The sequence below is a fragment of the Cygnus atratus genome, chromosome 2, assembly GCF_013377495.2.
Source record: "Cygnus atratus isolate AKBS03 ecotype Queensland, Australia chromosome 2, CAtr_DNAZoo_HiC_assembly, whole genome shotgun sequence".
Classification (NCBI taxonomy): Eukaryota; Metazoa; Chordata; class Aves; order Anseriformes; family Anatidae; genus Cygnus; species Cygnus atratus.
In genome coordinates, this window is record NC_066363.1 from 71506652 (window position 1) to 71533647 (window position 26996).

The 26996-nt window shown below is 40.5% G+C and overlaps 1 protein-coding gene across 8 annotated transcripts in view; it reads left to right on the forward strand.

Annotated features, from left to right (window-relative positions):
* FBXL7 (F-box and leucine rich repeat protein 7) overlaps positions 1 to 26996 on the forward strand; it is a 186963-nt gene that overhangs the window by 30081 nt on the left and 129886 nt on the right. For 2 of the 8 annotated variants that reach the window (XM_035560326.2, XM_035560329.2), the window contains exons 2-3: positions 16392 to 16481; positions 24613 to 24724. In XM_035560326.2, the coding sequence (XP_035416219.1) occupies positions 16464 to 16481; positions 24613 to 24724 (130 nt within the window). In that variant the 5' untranslated portion in view covers positions 16392 to 16463. Of the gene's footprint in view, positions 1 to 8018; positions 8175 to 16391; positions 16482 to 23057; positions 23253 to 24612; positions 24725 to 26996 lie in introns of those variants that run through there. The other 6 variants (XM_035560332.2, XM_035560328.2, XM_035560327.2 and 3 more) reach the window with 6 other exon arrangements.

A 26996-nucleotide genomic window follows, 5' to 3' on the forward strand; every position in this document is an offset into this window, starting at 1 on the left:
TCGCAAGGAACAAGGTGCTAACCCTTAAATAGAGCCAACTGGGCCATCTCCCTTCATTGTGCTACTTAGCGAGCATAGTCGGTTTCAGGATGATGTGAAAACCACCACACTGAATAACTGGGTGGCAGATTTTGTAAGGAAAGAATCAGAAGGAGCTTGCAGATAGCGTGCTTGGACCTCAGCCTGTAGACCACAGAGCCTGGTCTGTGCTTTCCATTAGCTTCAGACCAGTTGACAGTCCTGTTTCGATTTTTAGTTTCATTGCCATGCTATGAGACCTTTTGATTTTTTTTTTTGTTTTCATAGCATTTTGTCGAGATAATGAACTGTTTCCTCTGTACTTGTTGCTGTTATGTTGCCATAGGCAGTTGCACCACTTTATATGCCATCTATGCACAGCTCAACAATTTTCTGTTATTATAAAGCTTCATGTTTTTTTTTCCATCTGTTGGGTCACTGTAGAGAATACTTTTGATATTTATCTTTGGTGTGGCTTTTGTTCATTTTTTACCAGTGCTGCTTGATTAAAACATGTCAAAATAGGATCAAGAAACAGAGGTGATTCACTGAGGTTACACTGAGCATTTCAGGGTGCGCACATGCCATTGTGAAATGATGTGAAGATCTGGTGTCAAATGGCGGCCCCCCCCTCTTCTGTACAGATGAGGTGGGTCAGAGAAGTAACTTGGCAGAAGTTAAATGAATATTGTAGGAATCGGTGTGGGGCAGGGCAGGGCTGTGGGGGCTGGAGCACGGCCTTGTTGTGGCCTTGTTGTGGCCTTGCTGGGGCAGGGCCTGGTGCGGGGGCCTGGGCAGGTGGGAAAAGGGAGGCCCTGGGGCAGGCAAACAGTGCCCTCAGGGCCGGGAGGGGAGTGACTTTGTCCTGGTATGCTTTTTGGTTCCTGAAACCATCCAGTCAGGAACATCCTGAGATGGAGACTGTACTGACCTGTGTAATAGTCACCAGCATACCTGCTGTATATAAATTTGGCCAATGTCTTTGGCTTCCATGTGACTTCACAGACTCAATCTACTTCTCATTGTCTTTTTTTGTTTTTGCCTTAAACATAAGAAATCTAGGCTGGTTAAAGTAGAACAGTGTGAGCTGCTCTGGCTGCACTAAACCAAGGTTAAGCAGTTGCTGTCCTTAGCCTTCTTCCAGCTGCTTATCTTGGCTGTGGCTCTAAGTGGCTGTCCAGTTGTTTCTGTTCATTCAACTTCTGCTGCAGAAGTTACACTAGTTTCATTTTTTTTTCTAATGGGGTGCTAATACTGAATACTGCTGAAGGAATACGATTTTTTTTTTTAAAGCTTGCTTTCTTTATTCCTAAGGACAGAATTATTTCTTGTCCATAATGTCAGAAAGAAAGATGTGAAGAATGTCTTTTCATGGAGATGCTAGCTAAACACTTCTGAAAGGAGTGCCATTCCAAAATTCTTACAGAATTACTTAGCTCAGTCTGAGCTTCATGGATATATTTCAGAAGGGATTTTCTTATCCTCAGGCTATAACCAAACAATCTTTATGTCAGTAGCACATATACTGCTACCTAGTAAGAATGGAAAAATTATCAGTGAACAAAACTGAATTACTGATTAATCAACAGGCTAGATGCAGGCTACCTTCATTTTGTCTTAATGTGTCCTTCCCATGTTGAATGCCCATGTGGGTTATAAATAACTGTGCCCTGGTGAAGGTAGTAGGGCAGGCTAAAAACTGTCCTTTGTCTTTTTGTTGCTAGACTGTTGGGATATCTTGGAGTAAACTGTGCTTAAAATAGATGAGGAAGTTCTAATGTATTGTGACTGATACGTTTGCGGTTAACTCGTGAGAGTTTCCTTGCCATAGTGTGTTCTATGAAAGGAAGGTTTATATGGAAAACAGCTGAAAAATTGATAATACTTCAGAGGAAACAAAAATGCTGAATTAGCCCTGGAAGCTATGTAATTTCAATGGAGAGTTACTGTCCTGTTCATATTGTGGGGATAGATGAGCCTCTGTTTTGTTTTGGATAAGCATCTATTCCCAAGTCAGTCCTAGTATTCAGGCAGTGACCACAGCAGCAAATTATGTAGCTGTGTTGCATGCAGGCTCTGTACAGAGTTAAAAACCAAAAGATGATTGTTATGCAATTGAAGCTAAAGTTTTCAACAGGAATAATGTAATTACTTCTATTTTAATAAAATAATCTGTTATGATGCAGTTTTACATTGCTGGCAGCTTGCAAACCATATTTGATAGACTTTAAACTGATGCTGAATACTTTATTAGTTGAAAATGAGTGTAAAAATAAAATATGCAGGCCTGTTCTTTTTAAAAGATTTTTTAAGTTTTGTTTGCTAACTTTGCCAGACGTTCTGTGGTTACGGTGGAGTTAGAGCTTCTTTAGGTTTCTTTTTCCTCTTTCTCTGCATTCTGAAAATTCAAAGTTGATAGTCATATGTATAGTGTGAAGCTTTGAAGTTTGATTCATGATTCATTTTGCCATTGGAAGCATTGTCTCTCATACTCTTACTGTTTTTAATTCAGTTATGCTGATGAGTTGCTTTCTGAACCTAAATGTGGCTTTTAACTTTGATATACTTGATACTATAGAAAAAAATAAGAGATTTCTCAAGTGTGCTAATCACCTCCTTTTAATTGCCTTTAAGATACCACTTTGTATCACTATACCTTTTTCACAAAACTCTTACTTAGTTTTCAAAATCCCATAATTTTTAAGATCTCCCTCTACTTGCATTCTACTACTCTACTTACATTCTACTACTTAGTCAGCTACTTCCCTTTCGCTCACTTCCCCTCCCTATGTCCATCAGTGAAGAAAAGCTGGAAGTGACTGTGCTTATCTAAAGGAGTAAAGTGATCCTTGTCTGTTTCTCCTCAGCTGTCAGATTCCTTTGTTCTTCTTTACTGTATTTAAAAAAAAAAAGTTTGGGGCTTTCACATTGTACTGTGATGTGAAAGCTTTTTGCACTGCTTTTCACTGTGTACATTGATGCCAGAATAATTTTTCTGTGCTGTCTTGGTGAAAGGTATTTCACTTCCTTGTCTGTTTTTACCCTGACTTAACCAGCTGTCAACATTACAATGGCTCCCAAATTTCCAGTTTGAAAGTTGGTTGTTTGGTGTTATTATGTACTATGCCAGAAGAGCCTCTCTGACAGTACCACCACAGCAGCTACCTCTAACTGTGGGTTCCTTGTGCTTCCAGGGTATCTGATTTAGCAGTCATGAAGTTACAGGAAGAATCTAATTAGCTTACTGATCAAGTTTAGGGCTAAGATAGAGGAAAATATATATATATATATATATATATATATATATATATATATTTTTTTTTTTTTTTCAGATCTGCAATTTATGCTATACCACATTTTGCCATTTTAATGTTGGACCAGGAAAGCAAAACACCTTTAGCAAAAGCTTCTGTGTGAACATTTTCAGTATGGTATCCAAACTTTGCTAGATTTCAGATGAACATATTGCAAGCTGAACACAGTACTCGAGGTGCGGCCTCACCAAAGCCAAGTGAAACGATTGTGCTTTAAGTGAAATGAGTGTAAAGATCCTTAGAAGTTTAATATTACCTCCTGTTTTCAAATGCTGAGACTAGTTGTTTGTGGAAAATCTAAATACAGATTTTAAATGTTAATAGTATTGTTGTGGAAGACAACCATATATTTAGTGTTTTCAGTTTTAGACTTCATAACAGTCTGTTACTACCAAATGAAACTCAAACCTGTACCAAATGCCTGATGCAATCTAGTGCAGCAGTAGGTTCTGCAGTCACTAAGACTCTTTGCTGGAGCTCATCCTCTCAGATTACCTCCAATCACTGGCATGTTTCTTACGGTAATGTACAAATGAAGTCTGCTGATTTATGCTTGGCATTGAACTAAACAGCTCTTGCCTTTTCTGAATACTAAAAAGACCAGAATTCTGTTGAAAATTGGGGGTGGGAAGGCAACAAACAAAATCAGTGGAGATCTTGGCAATGAAGTGAAATGATGTTTAAGACTCAATCATGTTGATTAAATTCATTGTGTTGGTTTAATAGCTAATTTGGCCTGTTAGTTGGATTAAGAATAAAGTTAAGGTTAGGTGGTGCTTGGGAGATGTGCACTAAGGAAGTGTTTTTCAGCAAACTTTAGAACAATGTATCATGAATAAATATCCCTCTCAAAATATTTTGGTGATTGGAAGACAAATTGTACTGAGAAGACCAACATCAAATAAATGAAAGAGCTTCCTACAAATCACTGAATTTTCTTAGAAGGACAAAGTTGTATTTCCCCATTTCTATGGTGGAGTAGAAGGCTACAGAGCAGGACTGACTTCTAGAGTACAGGCAGCTAACCTGGTGCGGCCACTGCTGAGGCAGGCCTGGCATTTGATCTGCACCGGGATAAAGGCAGCAACTTGAGGGACACTGAGGAGGGGAAGCAAGTTACTGCACGGAGCCAAAAGAGGAGCCCCTGTCTGCCTGCTCAGCTTCCACTGCTGGATGGGTGGGTACAAGGCTCTGGGTATAGCAGACAAGGGATGTGAAAAGAGGGAAGAAGAGGCGTCCATGCAAGTTCTCCCTCCAAGGTCAGATCAACCAAGGCCTTGAAGCAAGTGCGGCATCAAGAGCAGTGCCATGAAGAAACGGCAGTGGGTTGCAGACAGAGGTGACTCCCTCCTCAAATGAAGGGAGGCTCCCACCTGCAGGCCAGACCCTCCTCACAGAGAAGTTTGCTGTCCCCCTGGGGCTCAGATCAGGGGTGTAACCAGCAAGCTTTTGAGCACAATACAGCCTTTGGACTATTACCCGTTCCTCCTCTTTCAAGTGTGTATCAACGGTGTAAGTACAGGAAGCCTGAAGTCTATTAAATGAGATTTTAGGGCCCTGGGAAGACAGCTAGAGGATTCAGGAGCACAGGTAGTGTTTTTCTCAATTCTTCCAGTAATAGGGAGAGACAGAAAAACGGTTAAGCCCAGGTCATCAATGACTGGCTCCGAGATTGACTTCTCCATCAGAACTTGGGGTTTTAAAATCATGGAAGTCTTTGAGATGAGAGGTCTGCTGGAGCCTGATGGGACCCACCTGTCTCAATGGGGGAAATGTTTCTTGGCCCATAACCTGGCAAGACCGATGGAGAGGGCTTTAAACTAGGATCAGTCAGAGGGGGGGGTACCATTAGGAACACCAAGGTTATGACAAGGGATGGTGCAGCACTGTCTGAGGGTGACAAGGCTGATGGGAGCATCTGTGCTGCTCCAGGGAGCACTGCAGGTTCAGGAGCACATCTGAACTGCTTGTATACCAGTGCATGCAGTCTGAGGAACAAATGGGATGAACTGGAAGCTTTGGTCCTTTCCCAGATCTGTGAAATCATTGGTATTAGTGAGACTTGGTAGGGTGAGTCCCACAGCTGGAGTGCTGGGATGGAGGGTGGTCAGCTGTTCAGGAGGGACAGGCAGGGCAGGTGGAGGCATTGTGCTGTATGTAAGGGAGAGATTAGACTGTACTGGGGGTATTAGACTGATTAGACTTACCATTGGGGATGTTGTGACAGAGAGCCTCTGGGTGGGGATTAAGGGGGTGGATAGCAAAGCAAATGTTGTCTTGGGTATGTACTGTTGAACACCCATCTGGGATGATGGCACAGATGAGTTATTCTACAGGCAACTGGGGGAATTCTTGTGAGTGGTTGCCCCCATCCCTATGGGAGACTTCAGCTTCCCAGACATAAACTGGGAATATCATACTGCCATGACAAGGCTGGAAAATTCCTAAAGCATGTTGAAGATAACTTCCTGTCACAAGCGCCAAGTGATCCAACCAGGAAAGTAGCCCTCCTGGACCTGTTGTTTGAGAAAAGGGAAGTTTTTGTGGGAAAGGTGATGGTGGGTGTCTTGGCCACGGTGATCGTGGATAACTTGAGTTCAAAATCTTTGGTGTTGTGGTGGTTTTACCCAGCTGGGCAGCTGAACTTCACCACAACCACTCTCTCACTCCCCCTCCTCAAAGTAAAAGGGGGGAGAAGATACAATGAAAAGCACTCAAGGGTTGAGATAAGGACAGGCAGTTCACTCAACTGTTCACTCAACAGTTATTGTCACAGGCAAAACAGGCTCAGCATAGGGAGATTAACGCAATTTATTACCTATCACTATCAGACTAGAGCTGTGAGAAACTAAAAGCAAAGAAAAAAATCCACCTTCCCCCTGTCCACCTTCTTCTACGTCCTCTCCCCGAGCAGTGCAGAGGAACAGGGAATGGGGGCTGCGGTCAGTCCCTAACGCTTTGTCTCTGCCGCTCCCTCACGGTCACTCTCTGCCCCTGCTCCATGTCAGGTCCCTCCCATGGGATGCCGTCCTTCCCGAACTGAGCCTGTGGGGGCTGCCCACAGGCAGCAGCTCTTCAAGAACTGCTCCCACATGGCTCCGTACCACGGGGTCCATCCATCAGTAGCAAACTGCTCCAGCACGGGTCCCCCACGGGCGGCAGCTCCCCCCAGACCCCCTGCTCCTGCGTGGGCTCCTCTCCACAGGCTGCAGCTCCGGCCCAGGGCCTGCTCTTGCGGAGGCTCTCCATGGGCCGCAGCCTCCTCCAGGCCACATCCACCTGCTCCACCGGGGGCTCCTCCACGGGCTGCAGCGTGGAGATCTGCTCCATGTGGGACCCATGGGCTGCAGGGGGACAGCCTGCTCCACCAGGAGCCTCTCCACAGGCTGCAGGAGAACTGCTGCTCCATGCCTGGAGCACCTCTCCCCCTCCTTCTGCACTGGCCTTGGTGGCTGCAGGGCTGGTGGTCACTCCTTGCTCTCCCAGATGCTGTGTGACAGCAGGTTTTTTCTGGCTTTCCATTATATCTGGAAAATGTCTTTACCGTGAGGGTCATCAAACACTGGAACAGGCTTCCTATCAAGGTGGCTGATACCCGATGCCTGTCAGTGTTCAAGGAGCATCTGGACAGTGCTTTCAGTAACGTGCTTTAACATTTGGTTAGCCCTGTAGAGGTCAAACAGTTGGACTAGATTATCTTTGAAGGTCTCTTCTAACCAAACTATTCCGTAAGTTTTATACATTATTACTTATTTATAAACTCAGAGGTGCTATGTGCTATTCATCCCTCTGTATTGTGAAATACTTTCATAAGTATAGTACATGCTATCTTCAGAAATTACAGTGGTTTTAGTATACTGTCCCATTTAACAGGTTTTAGTTAAGAAGTCCCCCAGTAAGCATTGAAATTCTCTAGGAAAAGGGTTCAGTATCATTAATTACATTGGAGAAGCAAAGGCACGGGAGTGAGACAGGTTATTTAAGAAAACTAAATTGAGTGCCCTGCCCCTTTAGATTAGATTACATGAGTCTGCTTGAAGACTTCATTAAATAAAGTCTCTAGCCATTCTGAAATCATAGTGAGTGACTTGGCAGTAAGATGTGCATTAAGGAATTTAAAACTACAGTCCAAGTAGGCTTCCATCAAGGCACAGCAAGTAGAATCTCCTAGAGCTAGTTAACTGTCTCTATACCAGGAATCCTACTTATGCCTTACATCTTTAATCCAGCCTTTCTGAACAGGTTTGCCTTCCTGGCAATAGGCATCACTGCTAAACACTTCTGAAAAATTCAGTCCAACACATCCATTTTTATGAAAGTTTTCAAAGCATTTTACAGTATAGTGGATAAATCATTGCCTTTCTGGCTGCAGAACTTCTGCAGTTGTATTTACATAAGAGTTAAACCAATTGTTATTGCCCTTGTTATTACAACTTCACCTTGCAAGTGGTTTGTTGAATCTTGTTGTAACATTGGTTAAAAAAGGCAGTAGTAAAAAGTTGTATCTCAAGAGTTAGCTATTCTCAATTGGTTGTAAGTATTGTCCTATTCTTGTATAATTTTTAATGCTCTTTTAAGAATCTGATTTGTGTTGGAGAACCACTAACTACTGGTTGTTGGGCTTGCTGTAAGGAGCAATTTACAGTTTATAAGTACTGTGCACCCATTGTCCTGTTGTCTCTTTCAGGATATCTTGATATCAAGAAACTCCAGAAGGGTATTTGGCCAAGTGAACAAAGTACTGCCAGCAGACGCTATTCACAAGAGTGAACCGAAGACTGGTTGTATAAGATGTTGTATAAGGAAAGCTTGCAAAGTGCATGGAGGTGAACAATAGGAATTGTGAGCAGAGGATACTGCTTTTTTGATTTCTGTTAATACAAGACTGTTGAATTTGAAAAACAGCTTTTTCGTGTCTTCTGATGTGAAAAAACAGTGCAGTGATAGAAATGTTGTGCTTGCTGGTTTTCAAGTGTGTGCTCTGTTGGCTACATGTAATTTCTCATCTGAAACAGTTGTTTAATTCTGTGGGGTTTTTTTTGACCTTGTTCAGCTGCCAGATGCCCACCCAGCTCCTCTTTCACTCCCCCTAGTCAACAGGACAGGGGGAGAATATAGGATGAAAAGACTCATGGGTGGAGATAGACTGGAAGAAAAAATCACTATCATGGGCAAAATAGACTTGACCTGGGGAAGACCGATGTATTGTCAGTTAAAATAGAACTGGATAGTGAGAAACAGAGACAAATCCCCCTAATGTATGATGGGGGCTGGGTATCTGGGAAGCGTATTGACAGAAAGGGACCTGGGGGTCCAGGAGGACAGCAGGCTGGGCACAAGCCAGCAACATGCCTGTGTGGCAAAGGGGACCGGAGTTATCCTGGCTGCATTAGGCCAAGTGGTGCCAGCAGGTGGAGGGAGGTGATCCTGCCCCTCTGCCCAGCACTGGTGAGGCCACGCTTGGAGTACTGTGTCCAGTGCTGGGCCTCCAAGTACAAAGAGACGTGGACGGACTGGGGCAGTCCAGTGAAGGGCCATGAAATGATGAAGGGCCTGGAGCATCTCACCTGTGAGGAGAGGCTGAGAGCTGGGACTGTTCAGCCTGGAGAAGAGGAGACTCAGGGTGTGGGGTGGGGAGTGAATCTCATCAGTGTGTATAAACCCCTGCAGGGAAGGCGGAAATAGGACAGAGCCAGGCTCTTCTCAGCAGTGCCCAGTTCCAGGACAAGAGGCAGTGGGCACATGCTGGAACATGGGAGGTGCTGTCTGAACACCGGGAAGCACTTCTGTACTGTGAGGGTGACCAAGCAGTGGCACAGGCTGCCCAGGGAGGTTGTGGAGTCCTCCTCCATGGAGATCTTCAAAAGTCATCTGGCTATGGTCCTGGGCAACCTGTTCTAGGGGGCCCTGCTTGGTAAGAGGGCTTGGACCAGGTGACCTCCAGGAATTCCTTCCAACTTCAGCCATTTGATGAAATAAAACCAACACATTTTCCCCCAGCTGCCTGACAGCATTGTGCCTTCCCTTCCCCAGGTTGTCCCTGAGGTGAGGCACCGCCATCTTGGCTGCTGGGCCCAGCTGTGACCTGCAGTGGGGTCGGCATGGGGCAGCCCTGGCTGCACCCCCGGTACGCTGTCCCACCTGCACCTGGGGTAAATTCCTTAAGGGTACTGAAAATGAGTAAGGTAACAGAGGCCGTACAAGAGATTTTGATATGTGGATATCTTCAGCTGCTAAATAGTTTGAATTTGGTAGAAGTACTTCTATGCCTTAAACTAAAGGAACACACTCCTCCACTGAAAAGAAACATCGAACAGATTATTAGATACTTCAACTGTGTGACTTCTCTGACAAGACCATCTCTGCTTTCATATAGCTGCCTCAGTTATGGCAATTAAATTAATCACTGTTTCTTTTCTCCGTTGGCTGAGCAGCAAGTAACCAGTTGACTCTTGTCTTGCCAGCTGGGTGTGTGAATTCTCTGAACTCTAAGCACTTTTTTTTTTTTTTTTTTTGCCTCTGTTACTTGCTTTTCAGTGTATTTTGTATTTGTTTGTAGTATATGCAGTTATGTTCTGAATGCATTTGGGTGAGATTTTGTAACATACTGTGGCACTTAAAATGGCCAGGAAGACAGGGACTGGACAAGCAACAACAGCAAGGCCCAAATTGGCCTACACAGCTTAAGGTGGAATTCATTTCTGCAGTATTTTAGAAATGTTAAACTCTGTATATTATTTCATAGCCAAGTGATGCCAGTTTTGACAGCCAAATTAATCAGTCCTGGTAGCTGGAGTTTTGAAAGAAAGTGTGTGTGTGTGTGTGTGTTTAAAAAAAAAAAAAAAAGTGCACAGTGATGGTACTTATGAAAATGTTAAGAAAGAAATACTGTCCTGAAGTGCCGGTGTTACCAAATATCTGCAAAACCTTCAGTTGTCACAATGTATCCTGTGAAACATTTGGTATATATCCTTTCTTGAGGGTTGGAGTTTGTTCAGATTACTGTTTGTTTTATCACATCCTGACAAAGGTTGCCTGGAATGAAATTTGTAACCTGCGTGTGTGTCCTGCTGGCACATGTTTTGATTCAAAAAATCACTTGCTTCTAAGATTCTGGATGGATTTGTAAAATAACATTTAACCCATCCTGAAAGCACTTCAGTGAATGACAATGCTTGTAGATGGCTAACCTCAATGTTAGACTGGTGGTAGTCTGCTTGGTGATTAAAAGTTAAGAATGGAAACCAGCCAGTTTTATGGTTTATAATTTCCACTGATAGAAATGCAAAGTCTAAGCAGAATGATTGTTTGAAGCGTGTAGTCCAACTCTGCATTTACTTTGAATAAATTAATTGAGGTGTTGCATCTTTAAAGGATGCCATATATCCTCAAAGTCTAAGTATTGTAATAGGTTCTTGATTTTCCATAGGGATACTTAAAAACATACCAGGAATTTGCCATCTGTGGGTGTGCGGGTTGTAAAGTGTGCATTTGAAGTTTTGGAGACTTGGATCAGGATAACGTGTTTTGTGGAAATAGGTGATGGGAAAGATTTTTTTGCTCCTCCCATGGTCTCTGATGGTTTGAGGTTTGGTGTGTGTTTTTTTGTCTTTTATTTTTTTTCTTCCTTGGATCTCTTCTTAATGTAGTTAACATACGTTTGATAAAAAGTTTTGTCTGGAGATGTAAAAGAGAAAGTAATGACCATATGGTAGAAAAGCCATATACATACACTTTTCCTTGTAGAGTTGAATTTGAATAGTATCATTCATCAAGAATTGTTGACTTCTCAAGTAAACCTTTCAGGCTTTTCACATCAAAGTCATTGCAATACAGTGCTTTTTGGAAATTCAAAAAGTTAATGGCTGTTATTATTTTAGATTTTGCTACTTTTTGCTCATTTTTTTCTGATATTTTTTGTTTTAATATTTTGTTGCATGTCAACTTGACAAATTATGGATTTGGCTCTACTTTCCATTTAAGTCTAGAGCTAACTCTTTCACTATCTGGTGAAGGCAGATGTGTCGTTGGATTAAAACTTCTTGTCAAGGTCAGTGTAGCTGTCTTCTTCCCAGGGTAGCTTCTAAGAAGACAGCCTGTTTGTGTGGTGTTAGAAAGTCATGTAAGATACAGCACAAAACCAACAAAGAAACCCCAAAGAGATGGAAACGTGCATCGGGAATCCAAGAGCAGCTGGCTGTGCTGCAAAAAAAAACCCCACTGTGGTAAATCTATTCTAAAGAAGAATGAAAGGGACTTACTGCCAGGACACTCCTTTTTCTATCATATAGGTCAATGATCTTCATGTATCTTATGACTTGCATCACATAATTCACTCAGCCTCTATTTATGCTATCAATGTGTTCAGTAACAGTGAGCAAAATAAAAAAAAAAAAAAAGCAAAAGCAAAGGTTACAGTAATGCAGTCAGAAACATTGTCTATATTAGGACAGGCTTTGCATATATGCTTTAGGGGAAAAAAAAAGTGTTTCTCTCAGTCTTGGACAGTTACAGGCTGTACTTCCCTGGATGGGTTTAAATTGCATTGCTTCTGTCCTGACAGACTTGTGATGGCCTCAACACTTTTCAGCAGTGAGCGTGACTGGCAGACTATGAAGTTCACTTTTCATGAGTTCATGGTTTTTTCCTTTCCAGTGTTTATTAAATGCTTCCATTTGGCTAAGATGCCTTGTGTGTGTGAGTCTTATATCCTGCAAGTCTTTGGCCTGAAGGACTGAGGTGTTTGGAGAAATACTGCCCCAGTCAGTGTGCTCTTGAAAAAAAAATAGTTATGCAAGCAGCTGGGGGAAAAAAACTTTTTTTATTTTGCAGTAATACTGAAATACAGAATAAGACCAACCAATTCTGTGCATAATCTTCTAGTAATATTTCATTGGATAGTCTGTAGCATTATTTTGATTAATAAGAAATTTGCTCTAGTGAAACAGAAGATGTAAACACTTAATAAAAATAAACTAATGTTCTAGTTGATATAGCCACCTGTGATAAAAAAGAAACTGGAACACATTATTTTAATATCATGATTCAAAAAGAGACCAGGTAGATTTAGTAGGGTTATAGGGCTATTAAGCACGAACATCATCTATGACTGAAAAAAAACCATTGGTGACAAAGTGCTGGTGGCAGAGTGTTCAGGGGAAGCATCTGTGACGTTCTTGCCTTGTTTTAATTTTCCTTCCAGCGGGATCAAAATAAAATGTATAGGAAATAGGATACTAGGTCATATGGCTGGAGCGCTGTTCTTACAACTATTGTAAGGCTTTGGAAACTAGTAGATGGAAAAAAAACCCCAAACATTTGATTCTTCAGAAGCAGGTCAGACATGATTTGAATTGCAACTGTGTAGCTGTATGATTCCTTCTAGGTGTGGTGAAGTCCATCCTACCTTTGCTCCTGCTGTGCATTATGTTATATTGTATGGAAATGGCTTTCTTCCACCCTACCTACCTCCTTCCATAGTGGAATGTGCTCTCTTTTGGGTTGTGATTCTGGCTTTGAAATCAAAAACAGTGGAATGCATAAAGGAAAGTTCAGACAATCTCAAGTCATGCTAGGGAAACATCTTGCAGGCCATTATCTTATGAAGAGTCACGTAAAGAAAGCAAAGAATCAAATAGTCTTTATTTCTGTAATCTTGGCTATATTGCTCCCTGCTTGGTTCTACTAGTTGTCACCGTATTAGAACCCCTGTCGGGTTGTATTTGCTTGCTAAGACTTTCTCAGGGCAGTTTTTGATTTGAAGAGATGCACTGATCAGTGCTACACGACGTGTCAGGTTTTCCTGTGGCACTGGGGAAAGGAGCAGTCTTAAAATTCACACAGTGCAGTCGGCAGATCGTGCCCTGAGAAGCGCTGCAGAAGAACCCTGCCTCAGATGAGCTCGGCTGGGTGTGTGGGACCTGGGAATCACACCACCTGCTGAATGCCTGGCAGCACCAGTCCCGTATGCTGAATCATAATTTGCCTCTTTCCTTTTTGCCTTGCAGCGCACTTCCTGTCAGGAGTATTCAGGCATCAGATACTGCATAGCAAAAGGCTTCTCCATGGAGTCAGGTGCTTTCTGAATTCCCCTTTGCCACATGGCCACATTGCTGGCTCGTGTTCAGCCTGGTGTCCTCCTGGCCCCCCAGGTCTCTTTCTGTCTAGATTCTTTCTCAACATGTTGTGGTGCATGGGGTTGTTCCTGCCCAGATGCAGTACTTGGCACTTCCTTTTGTTCAATTAACTTCCTGAGGCTCTTGCCAGCATGTTTCTCAGCCTGTTAAGGTCCCTTGAATGGCAGTGACATCTTGGTGTGTGAACCACAACTGCTTATTTTGTGGCATTTGTGAACTTGCTGAGTATGCATTTTTTCCAACCATCAAACTCATTTGTAGAATGCTTATATGCTGTCATGTTAGCTCTTGCATGTGTACGTGAGGCTTCAGCAGCTAAATCTAGGCTATTAGAAGTGAACAGCTTTGTTTTGCCCTACAAGAATAGGGCCTGCTAATCTATTTAAAACATTTGTTGAAAATTTACTAGAAAACATCTTCTGCTTCCCCCGCCTACCCAAATGGAGTGTTTCAGTGTAGACAGGGAAAAGGCTTGTTTGGGGTTTGTGTGTAGTAAGGGAAGACTCTAAAACTATCACAAAATATTAAAAGTATTGTTGCAGGAAGGGCTTGTATACAGTGCAAGCAGTAACAAGAATAGATTTGTTCTTCTTAATTTCCAGTTTTAACTTCTCACAAGGAGTTAAAATATTTTAATATTCAAGTAGACTGAAATGGTAATCACCTTGACATACATCTTGGTATTTCACAGTTACTACAGAAGTGTGCTCTTGTGAATCTGTTGCTATGGGATGTACTGGTGATCAGCACCCTACAGTGGGTAAAACATTTTTGTTGTGCTCTTGGAGGCTTACTTGAATGCAGTCTAAATGTAAATATTACTGATGTTAGTGGGGGAGATACGTAGCTGCAGGAAACAATGACTTTGTGAAAATGACCCATGCTACAGCTGCCCAGCTAGCAACTCTGCTATTGTTTGGTATCACTGACTTCCTTTTCCCCCCAGAAGATTTTTTTTTTCCCTTTAGAGGAAGTCCTCTTCATTTGCTTTGAGGAAATCATGTTTTGAGTTGATTTCTTTCTTCTTTCCTTTCTGTAAGGAGAGCAGCTGATACTCCTTGGAAGTTTTCCTGCTTTTGCAGCTCTAATGTTTGGCAAATGAGCAGTTTCTGGTAGCAGCAAAACCATCTAAATACACGTCATAATTATTTGCTTATTGGCTACTGCAGGTGTTCCAAGTTCTCTGGCCTTTTCCTGGGAATTAGCATTTTACAGTTACTCTTCTCTTTTCTCATTTGCTTTTCTACTACCACAACCCTGGTTGCCTTTAGCTGGAGAGCTATTTTGAGGCAGTCATTTCTAGAAAGACCACAGTGCATTACTCCAACTCGTGCCACAGCTTGCAAGCAATTGAGTGATATTCTAGAGGCACTACTTCTTGGGTTTGCTTAACTTTTTAAAGGAATGTAAAAAGCAGTTAGTGAATCACTGAATGTGCGCTTTTTTCTCTTCACCCCACCCAACTACTAGCTTTAGCCATTCTTTCTTTTTTTCACTTCCTTCTGGCCTTTTTAATATCCTTTCACTCTATAATCATCTCTCAAATCTAAGCATGTTAACTTAAGCAACTTTATGTGGAGAACGATTCTCTAGGGTTGGCTGACAGATTAAGTGGCAGTACCTTGGTTGTGAAGCAACCTACGTTTGCACATTCTCCAGTCGTTTCCCATTAAAACTTAAATCCTTGTTCTGTTGTGGCACCTTTAAAAAGCAGACCTCCTCCTTACATCTAAATGTTATGAAAACCAGGCATACTATAACCCAGAACCCCAAGGAATGCTTGATTGAAATAACAGATCAGAAAATCTCTTGCTAACATTCCTGTGATTATAGGTTCACTCAAGTGACAAAAACATGGTGTCAGCTAGCTTTCTGCCTACAGTGTAATTTTGGTTCAAAAACTAACATAGCTCTTAAAGACTTCACCGTTGCAGTGTGTGTGGGGATAGGTAACATCTGAAAATGTAACAGCATTCATTACCTTGCCTCTCTCTAGATTTATTTCATATAATGCTTGGAGTGGTTGCTCTGGTTCCTGCTGTGGTAGCAGAGTGTATGTATCCCTGCTAGTAGTTACTGACATCGAGAAGTGTGCGTGAGGGGAAAGGGGAACAAATCGTTCTTTGATCCTCAGAGGTAAACAAAAAGACAATTTTGTTTTAGCTCCCTCTGTTCTTTTGCAGCACCTAAGATTTTTTTTGGTATTTTTTTCTGTTGTTAATTTCTACTTGATCTGATACCTTACACAGAGGATTGGGGAACCTGATGTAGAAAATGCAGCAAAAAATGTTAGAAAAGAAAATAAGAAAAGACACTTCCATTGTTCTGATTTCCAGTTAAATAGGGCATAAAAGTGGAGTTGAAGAATAGCAACCATAAAAGTGTTGGTTTCAAAATGATTTATTATTTCAAGCAGTGAATGTGATGTAGGAGGAAACAGCAGTTATCTTGCTTTCATTTTCACATGAGCAAATGACTTGAATAGATTTCTGTTTTATGTGCTGACATGATGAAAACTCCATTAATGCATCCTGAATTTCATCATTAGTGCTGGTGAGGGTCAGTGTCTGTTTCTCCTGATCTATTTTAGAAGTATTTGAATGAGAAAACTGGTTATGAAAATTCTCTTAATGTTAATCAGAAACTTTTCACTTAAAACAAAGCTTTACAAATACGTAATGAGCCCCTCTAACCCTGGAGGCTGTCTGCAGCCTTAGTACACATAAAGATGCACATGCTATAACTTGCAGCGCAGTTAGTTTCCACCCTCGTGTACAAAATGAACATCAGCTGCTTTAAACTTATTTTAAAGCTTCCTGGAACTGTTCCAGGTTCTGATATGGAAGGTCTGTCTTCTTCACTGTTGATACTCGTGCTTGTTCTTCCTCCCTCTCACCCTCTCCACCCCTTTCTTCCTTTGCAGGCAAAGGCAGCTCAAGCATCTCATCCGACGTGAGTTCAAGTACAGATCACACGCCCACCAAAGCCCAGAAGAATGCAGCTACCAGTGAAGGTAGGCATCTGGTACTCGTTATCCAGGTCGGGCCCCCCAGCATAATCCCGGCTATTTTCAGAAAAGGAATCCCTTCTCCTCGTTCTTTCTGTGTACAGTGCTATCAGCATACTAGAAATGAAGAAAGTTTGTTTCTGCTCCTACCTGCTGTTTTTCCTGGTTTAAGCTTGTGAGAAAGGATTTAAGATACTTCTGTAGAACAGAAGTGTAGAGGGTTTTGACTAATATTTCATGTTACATTTTCAGCAAAGGCTTTTACTCTTAAGATTTGATGTGATCTGATTTTGAATTTATTTCTGAAAAGTATACTTGATAGAAGGCTTTTTTGGCATGTGTTCTAGGTTAAAACTCAGCCTCGTACTTTCATACTATGAACATCATGAAAATGCAAGCTGTTCGTACTGAATTTTCAGAAGTGTAATTATGGACATGAAGAGCTGACAAGGATTTAATTAGATTGATGCATCTCACCTGCAGTTACTAGAGTATGCGATTACCTGGGTTTAGATTTTTAATGCGTAGGGGAAGGAGATGTTTTATGGGTCAGTATTAATGTAACATTGCACTAACTGACCTATGAAAAGAGAAATGCTGATCCTTTTCCTTCTGCCTTATTACATATGAGTAGGTATGCTCTGTTACATGGAAGCATATTGGCTCTAGTTTTTACAAGAGTGTCTTCGAAGGCTGAGAGGAAACCAGTAAATCTGTATGTAGTTCAATAATGTAAGCAGAAAGGTGGTTTTCTTTTTTTTTTTTTTGGTAAATGATGCATTTATACACCATAACTACCATTTCTACTCAACACAGCCATAATATATCAGTTATACTTGGTAATTATCAAATATTATTTCTGATTTCTTACAGTTCTGCAATTACAAATTAAGTTACAAACTCTGATTGCTCTCAGTCTGGCTTTATTTCTTATGGTTAGAGAAAACCTTAGGCTTTGAATAGTTCTAGTTTGGCAAGTTTGGCTCTGACTATAGAACCTGTACAGTAACAGCAGTTTGTGTATGTAATAAACGACTGTGTAAATCAGAAGAATTTATTGTTAGGCGTGCACAATCCCATATAAAGAAGGAAGATCTGGCACCTGTGAATCATGAGAGATTCAGTTCTAGAATCTCTGCTTTTCAGTCTGAACAATAAATTTTGCAATAAATGAATATGGTTAATAAAGATGAGTTGAATAGTAGAGTTCATGTTTCTCTAAGCCTTAGATCCACAAGTTTTGAGGTACATGAAGGAGGTGAATTGCCAAGATGCCAAGTAAATGCAGGAAATATATAAAAGCATTTTAGCTTTTCTGTATGACAGCCAGAAGAAAAAATCGTAAAGGAGTAGTGGAAACTTTGTCAGTCCTTAACAATTGCTTTAAATTTCTGTTTTACTTCAATCAGTAAAACGTGCTTTTCCCCCATATTTTCAAATCGGATAATGCAAAATAATCTTTTATTAATCTCTGAGATTTATGTTCTTTATCTAGCCCATTATAGAGCCAGCGAATACCAATGTTTGCTGTGAAATTCTTACCACTGGTTTGCAGCTGATTAATTCATTAGTGAAGGAGGCTTAAATTTAAATGAAGGCCAGCAGATGCTGTAGTAAAGATGTGTTCTGAGTTCTCGTGCAAATTCAAAAAGAGTTCAGAGCAGTGAAGGTCGGGTGTTTCCATGCTTGGAGGCAATTTCAGATATGAGCCTAATTTTTCTGTGCCCTAGAAGAGTGTAAATAGGAGGGTCATCATATGACGTTTATTTTGATAGCAGCAGTGGTAGTCTATTGCCTGTGCTAGTACTGCTATGCTACCAAGATTTTCTGCTGAGTAGTTAATGTGTATCAGTTTAATATAAGTTGCCTTAGTGTGGATTGCTGTTTAATCTGTCAGATAGTTGAAATGACTTAACCAGGGAGTGTGAGAGCTCTGCTCTCACTTGCCTTCACAGAAAAGTGGAAGTAGGGGGGGGGAACAGGGTTTGTATAAACCAGTGCTGTTACTGAAGGGCATGCTTATCAACCAGCGCGTTTGTGGATTTTTGTTTTGTTGTTGTTTTTAACTAATGCTGCATCTTTTCCCTATGTGCAGTAGACTTACCCGGTAGGAGGATTCAAGTGAAAAGAGAGACTCACAACTTCTGCAAGATGAGTAGAGTTCTGAGCTTACAGGACTGAATGCTTTCATACAATTCAGTTACGGAGCAGTGTCTAGGGACCAGCTCAGAACAGGAGCTGGATTGTGTTGTACACTGTACAAGCAGTAGCAGTTATGTCTTTTCTTTGGGGTGTTTACATAACTTTTTATAACCGTTAGTTAAATTCAGCTTTATAGTGCTCAATGCTCTAGTATTTGCTTGTCATGATACAGTAGTACCTGCCTGCCCCAGAGACTGATATGCACATCTTGCTCTTCAACATGATGCTGAAGTTCATGCAGGTTTATTGCAGGGACAAAAAACTCTAATTCTGCCGCTTGCTTTAACTCTGTAGTGTGAATTCATAGTGCTGTATGCTGTCTAACGAATGAGTCATGCCTATGTGGTGCGATGTGTGTGTCCTAGGTCTAGAGTAGGAAGGACTCTGAATGGTGAACTTTTCTTCACCTTCACTGGTGCATGAAATACTCCTAACAAGTTGCAGACAGCTTCCTTGCAACCCTTCAGTTTCTAGTGGCAGCTGAATTCCTGGGTGCCCAGCTCTGTGGAGAGCACAGAATTTGTGTGCGAGGCTGAAGGCCTTTGTCTCCTCCTTTCCAGCTTTGCAAACAGACCTAATTCTTTTCAGTTCTGCACAGCATGTCTTTTCTGTTTCCTTAAGACAGTTGACACAACACTTGTTGAAGCTGAATCAATGAAAAGCCTTGAAACAACTAGGAAGGAAGTCTGTGAGGCTGATCTGCATCAGGTCTGTGGCACTCAACATTTGAGAAGCAGTCACGTAAAATACTTCTCAGGCAGGTATAGATTCCCAAGGAATGCAAAAAGGCAGGGTTCTTCCTTGAAAGAGCAAAACACCTCAGGAACTATCTTGTTCCTAGCAGGTGTTATCTTGCTGTCTGAGCAATCAGATGAACTACACTTTTAGTCTTGTCTGCTGTATCCATTCTATTTGTGAATTTTCAGTGCTGTGATGTTTCCATGCAGGATGAGTTCAAGAAATGACTAACTGGTGGCTTGAAAGGGCTTATGTGGTGTTCCAGTCCTACGTGTGCTGTTGAAGTGACAGCACTAAAGTCTTTTGATGGGAATGATAGATGCAGTTATGGCCAGAATAGTGTCCTCCTTCACATGGCAACAAGTACTCTATTTCTGTTACCTGGATGAATGTGGACAGTAGCTGGCAGACCACTCAACTTCCTAAATCCAAACTTGAGATGCCAGTGATGCATGTGAGAAGGATGCAGCAATGAGGCTGTGCTGGCGTTCAGTCTGCAGTTAAGTTGCTCTCATTGTGGCTTTTACTTTCTGTATTTCAGTGGAGGGTGGGAGGCAAAAAGCAGATGTCTGGTCTTCTCTCTGTAAGTAACTGAATATGCTATAGGGGAAGTTTGGCTACAGCTTGGCTCGGAAGAAAGCATCGTAGACTGTGGATGTGCATGTATGCTGATGCTTCTGCCCTTTCTCCTCTTCTGAGGATGCAATTTTCTTTAGCTTTGAATATACACTACATTTTACTACTTTTCCAATTTCAGACATTGTCTGCAATTCTTTACCCCATCAATCAATTACAGTTAGAAACTCGAGAACACATGAGTTTTTGCTACCCCCCGTTGCTGTTCTGGCAAGTGAAAGACTAAATGGATTTTTGTGGGCCATTTAAATGCAATTTGCTAGACACAGTCTCAGCTGGAATATTATTGTTTAAAGCTTGATTTAGAAGATTAGACCGAATGTTTTTGTATTGGTTTACCTTGGTCAGGGAGCTTTCTTCTAACACTTACTTGCAGAGTGTGGAATGTTATGTCCAGGATGGATGCTGCGTATTAACTTGACTGTTTTTCAGATAAAAAAAAAAATAAAATAGTCGATACTATTTGCACTTCATGTCTAGATGGCTTTTAAATGGTAATCCAGAGGCTGTTTTTAAATTGAGAGCTCGTGTGTGAGCTCCATGGATGAGTTATAATTTACTTGTTAGTTTCTGTAAAATCAAATTGGAGGGTTAGGCCTGAAACAAAACACTGTTTTAGCAGAAGGGTTAAGTGCTGAAATACCTCTGAATATAGTCTGTTAATTGTTATTTAGAATTTTGTGGAAATACAGTAAAGTCAGATGCTGTATTCTGCAGAAATTAAATTTATATCTGCTTTTATTGATGCCAACTTCTAGGGACTTTGAAAATTTATTTAACTTTTTTTCCATTCTGCGGTACCCTGAGAACTCCAGAGTCTGTCTTCATCAAATGATTTTTGTGTACCTTAAATGTGCTTGCAAATGACTTAATTTGGAAAACAGGCAAATTAAGAGACTACAGCTTTTTCTGCATTAGCACTGATATGTATATTTAGTGTGGAGACCAAATGCATTTGTTTTGGCGGTGCCTGTTTGTATGCATCTCAGCAAAAGAGGTATTTCTTCCAAAGGTTAATTCCTTATTTGCCATGAAAATGCGCTGTCACAGTTCTGATAGTTGTACCCTCCTTTCTGTTTTATTTGAGAAGCAGGCTCAATGGCATGACTGGAATAACTACATGCATTAGGAATCATTCCCTTCATTAAATCACGCTTGGGGGCCAAAGATGGGGAAAATGTAGCATTTTGCAAATATTTAATGCCTTAGTTACTCATGTAAGAGTGTTACTGAACACCCTGCTTGGGATGACATAGATGAAGTCAATCAGGTTACGTTGCTGTGTCCCTCAGCGTCCTCCTCTTGTGGGTTCCTGGTACTGAAACTTAAGCGGCTGGTGTGTTAGCGAGTCCGTCTGTGCTATGGAATTTCTCCTTTGTCTTCTTCCCCTTGGCATATACAGTCAGTTCCAGAGGAAAGGATGGCTGTGAATGAGGAAGTACCTTTCTCTTAGCAGTGGTTTTCATTCTGCTGTGTCTGTAATTGCTGAAGTCCTTCAAAAATTTAAAAAAAAAAGTAGTGCAAAGAGTTCTAGCTAGTTGCAAATTTTCTGAATTTCAGAGTTCTCAGTGAAACTTCTATTCTGAATATAGAATTACAGGTATTCATTCAAGTTTCCTTCTAATTATAGAAATATCAGCTACTTAAGTCGCTGAAACTGGATTTATATTCAGTTTAACAAGAAAAAAGCACAGTTGGATAAGCTTTTCCAAGAGAAATGAGCCTCTATTCATGTAATAATAGCAAATAAAAAAGCAAATTTATTCTATGAACTGCAAGTGAATTAATGTGTGATTAATACCTAGTTGAGGAAAGTAGGAATAGAGAATGTTCAGTCATACCATTCCTACTTTGACACCTAAAATATTATTTTGGAGAACTGCAGAAAATAATGGAACAAGCAATTCGTTTTCAAATAATTTTTATGAACTGTGGAAAGACAGCCTGAGCTTTATCAATGTGTGAAAACTTTCAAAGCAGTAGTTTCACACCCTCACTTATTTTATCTAAGAATGGTAGACATGAATGGTAGACATTTTTGTCCCTTGCTTTCATGCTCAGAAGTGTAGAAAATTAGTGGTATATTTCTTTTCCAAGATAATTTTATAGAATCTCCTTGCCGAGACAAATTTGACTTCTGGATCAGAAAACCTTTGTCACTGCTCTATGTGAGAATATATTAAGTAACATTTCTTGAACGCGGAAAGTCTCATTTGGGTTACATGCCTTTCATGTCATCTTACCAGTGAGGGAAGAAAGTTAGACAAAGTACACGTTATAGGATCTTTTCAGGGAGGATGTCATGCTGTTAATTTCTCTTGGCTTCATAATCACATTCTTTCAAAAGGCTGTGTGTCTTTAGATCTCCAAATAACTCTTAACTTATTCAGTGAGTTTAAGGGGATCTTTGTTTTACACAATGATGGACACTATGAAAAAAATGGAAAGATGGAACCAAGTCCTTTTGATATTGAATCCTTTTGATATTTTAAGTGGCTTCCTGAGGGAGAGGCATCTGAGCCTGAAAATTCAGGTAAGTATGATACTGATGTTATTTCAAAGGGAGATAAATCCCAGAGAATCAGTTTATGAATAGACAGCTCCTCTGTGTTCATGTGGTAAGATAGGTAGCTATGTTCAATACACTGAAGAATTTGAATGGCTCATGTATCCTCTTTGGATGTTGAACTAATTATGTGTTGTGACAAAAGATTGTTGTTTAAAAGAGGTGCTGTTTTTCACCCACTTTTTCTTGATTGTCTTTTTGGCAGGAAGAGCTCTTTAGATCCATTCCCATGTCTAATACCTGTTAAGAAATCTTTTCCCACTTTGGTTCTTTAATATTTTTCCTTTCATCTTCTCTTTAACGTTAGAAGCTTACTAATGTAGTATCAGAACTGGGAACCTATCTATATTCTTTCTGGACGCATGTAAGCATATGCGTAATTCCTAGTTCTTTTGATGGCAGTTCTCTCCCTGTTTCTTTCTGTCCTCGTGTCTTTGCAGTGTCTTTGACTGGGAGTTCATGCTCTTGGTTCTCCTGTTGAAGTACTGTCTAAGCAGAGTTTCTGAGCAACAAACCATGTCTGAATTTGATACAAATTCCTGAATTTGCCCCTGCTTGCTCGGAACTGGGCTGAGATTCAGTTGGCTTTGAGTGAACTGTGGCTGTTTTGAGTTGGTAATGAAACTGGAGACCAGGTAAGCTTCCCAGGGTTTTGTGTTACTTTTCTAACTGTGGAGTTTTCTAGAAAAGTGAAATGTTGCATTACTGAATGTGCCAAAACAGAATCATATGAAGCCAAAAAAACTGGGGAGTAATAAGAGGGGGGGGTGGAAGGCGTGACAGTTAATAAATCCAAAACTATAAACACTTTGGCAGAATAAACAGAGCTCTCTATTTAAATTCCTTTAACCAACATATCTGAATGCATATGCAAATATAACCACCTCAAGCAGCATGTAGAGGTACAAAGTAGTATAGAGGCTTGTTCTTAGCCCTTATTTTTCATGTTTAACCACATCTTGTTGTACTTTTGCTATCTAACAGGCAGTGTTCCTGCAAAGCTGTTCCGCTAATTATAACAATACCGTTGCAATCGGCATTTAAATCAGAGTTCAAATACGAGGCAGAAGTGGTTGGGGCGTTGGCAAGGTTAAAACTGTAAATTGAAACCTTACGTTATTCTGGCTAATTTGTACTGAAATGCTATAGCCAAATGTTTAAAACTTGCCCAAACAATACTAGGAACAAATTGGAAAGGTACATAAAACTGCAGTCTTACTTGATCTGCTGCCTGAAATGTGAGACCTACCAGAGCAAATGCGCTTACAGTATAGTCAGAGAGAAATGACCCCAATTTAAAAACCCGGCATTAGCTTTTCCAAAGTAAGGAATGATGCTTGGTAGGAGTGATTACAATCTACTCAATTACCTGTAAATCTGATTTTAAGGAATCCAAGATCCCAAACGTAATTCTTTCTGTAAAATTCTGTACCAACCTACTTGTATACTGCTGTCATGGGGAGTTTTTGACCCTAAACTGTTCTTTGTCTGTTACTGCATATGCTGGCCATTTTAAGCACTTTCCTTCTCTGAAAAGTGAAGTCATCTTGAAGTATCTGATGATTCTTTGACATTTGCTAGTCTAATAAACTATCTTTCTTAAATGCTAGACTGTCTCTGAACTGTTTGTAGAGTGTATATATATAACCTAATAATGTGTACTTAAATATATTGGGGCTATCAGTTTTCCAAAATTTATGAACTGATACTAGCAAGTTGCTCCAGATTAATTCTAGAACTTGACCAAAAGAATGAAATAAAATTGGAACAGCACATTTTTGCCTTTAACTTGACAATCTCTGTTAAGATGCCAAACTGTAGCTTAAATTTATTACATAAAATATCCTGCCTCCATTTTCCCGTATCTTATCTTTTTGTCAGCTTATCAAATGGCTGTACAATTTGTATTAAAATAAATTTGATAAAACTAGAGAAATACCTGCATAGAGTTGCTGACTCATTCTGTTCTTCTCCTCTTGTTGTGTTGTACCATAGTGGCTTTCTCACATTATTGGTTTGGCATCGCCTTGTTTCTGCTGCTTCACATTTCCCTTGAAGTATGTTCTGAGATTGTCTGATGAAAATGGCAGTTCAAGAACGGATAACGGTAATTTTCATGTTCTTGTTAATTCTGACTGGTGGGTCATTATAGCTTTAGGCAATTACAGCAGATTAGGTATAAGCAGAAGTTATGAGCATGAGTATAATCTGGCGATTAGCAGTTTACATATTCCTCGAGCATTAATCAGCTGCAGTTCAACATTTAACTTCTGTGTTGTTGTGGTGGTATGCCTGTTGCATGGTCAGCAATTGCCCATCTTGGTATTTCTCTCGTATTTAAGACTTAGTTTTGTATTTAACTGTGATGATGGATTGGGAGTTTGTACCCCTTGAAGATCAAAGTATAATTGCCATTTTAATGATTTAAATAAAATATTTTTTCTGATACAGCAAAACGAGTACCTGTGGCAGCTGATAACTATGCTGAGCTGGGAGATTTCTGCTGATCTACTCCAGCATCTAGTCAGTACGTGAGGCCTTGCCAGAAGACAGGAAAGATTTCTTTAGAGATACTTGCAAATGCTCCTCTGTAAGGTCTGGTAATCTATTTAGAGAAGCTAGTTTTGAACTACCCTTCAGCAAAGTCAAGCGTACCTTGATGTGTTTAGGCTGCCTTACAGATGTGAATGCATGATTAGGAAGAAGCTTGATGGCTTTATTGGATGACTGTAACCTGTCATGCTGCTTGTGATGACTTGGATAAATCATAAATCTCCACTGTAAATTATCACCAGAGTCATGATAGTGAAATTTCAGTTTTTACCAGTGCCTAATTTAACCTATACCTTTTTTGTTTTTCCCTAACTTGAAATCAGTTTTCATATTGTATATAAAAGTTTGAGATGTTCCAGTACTATTGGGTATTTTGTGGGAAGTCTTTTCAGATTCTTCTTCCTCGCTGTGATGTGCTTAATCTGAAGATATTTGAGTTCATGCAGACATGTGAATAGTTATTTACAGCCTATATATATAATTATTTCCCCTAACTGGCAAGATAAACATTTGTAAGCCTTGACAGTTTAGGTTTTTAGATCCAGCTTGAGCAATCAAAACTTTGTGTGGCACCTGAACCTTCAGAAGCTCTGCGCTGTGCAGAGTAATTGTTTACTTGGCACAGGGAAGGACTCTTTCAGCAGTACGTTTGTGGGTGTGTGGTGTGTGTTTTTTTTTTTTTTTTTTTCCTTAGGCCAGGGACAAATGTGATCTAAACGATAAAAGCATAATTGGACTGTAATCAGTTGGCTGTAGTTTGGGAGACTGATGGTTACATGGTCCTTCTTTACTGTGGTCTGAGATAAACCATTAGCTTGAACTCTGTTTTCTGAAATGACCGTGTTCTCTGCTGCTGACCCTTTTGCTATTAAACAAGACTTTAGTCATTGTAATCTCAGCCAAAATTACAGTCCAATCTGATTTTAACTGTGAATGGGCCTTCTCTTTGCTGTTTTAGCAGAGTCAACTTTCACAGTGCTTTTTTTATGCCCTTGTGTCTCAGTGTCTCAGATACAGTTGTACTGCATGTTTAGTTCTGCCTCACATTTGTGTTTGGAAGGCTTTTGCAATATTAAGCATGTGAATCTGACTGATCAAGTAGACAATGTATCTGGTTTTAACGGGAGGTTATTCCGGATCTAACCGAAATTCACTACGCTGAATCTGCTTTAACAGCTTCTAATAAAAGAACTGGTGTCAGTAGGTGTTGATTGGTGCTGTTGCTTTGTCAGACGACTTGACTAATCTATGTTGGGGGGAAAAAAATCTTTAGAGGAATATTTGTTTTTGCTGATGTGGCATTGGATGGGTGATAAATACACTGGTGTCCTTCAATATTTAATAAAGATCATTTCTATCAGCATCTAATCGAGGAAGACAGATTCCCACAGCGTTCCATGAAATCTAAATATTTTGCTGGGCTGTGTTAGGAATATGTCATCCCTGATGAAATTGTATCTGAATCAAAGTAACAGCACTGCCATTCAGTTGCTGAGTTCAGGCTCTACCAATCACATTTAATGGCTATTTGGAACGAGGGATAATTGGTCCTTTTTTCAGCCTGATGTGTTAATGCTTTCATATACTGATTTACTAATTTTGTACACTTTTTTTTTTAAAGAATGTGCATGTGTGTTTTGCGGGGGGGAGGGAGACTTGAAACACTCAAAACCTGACATTTTAACTAATCTTCCTGTGTTACTGTGATGATACCAGACTTTTGAAGAATATTATTCCTAAGGAGGAGACTAGGAGGCTGCAAAAGTAAACATCATGCAATTCTGCTGTGAGAAGCTAATAAAGTATTTATCATGGTTACCTATAGA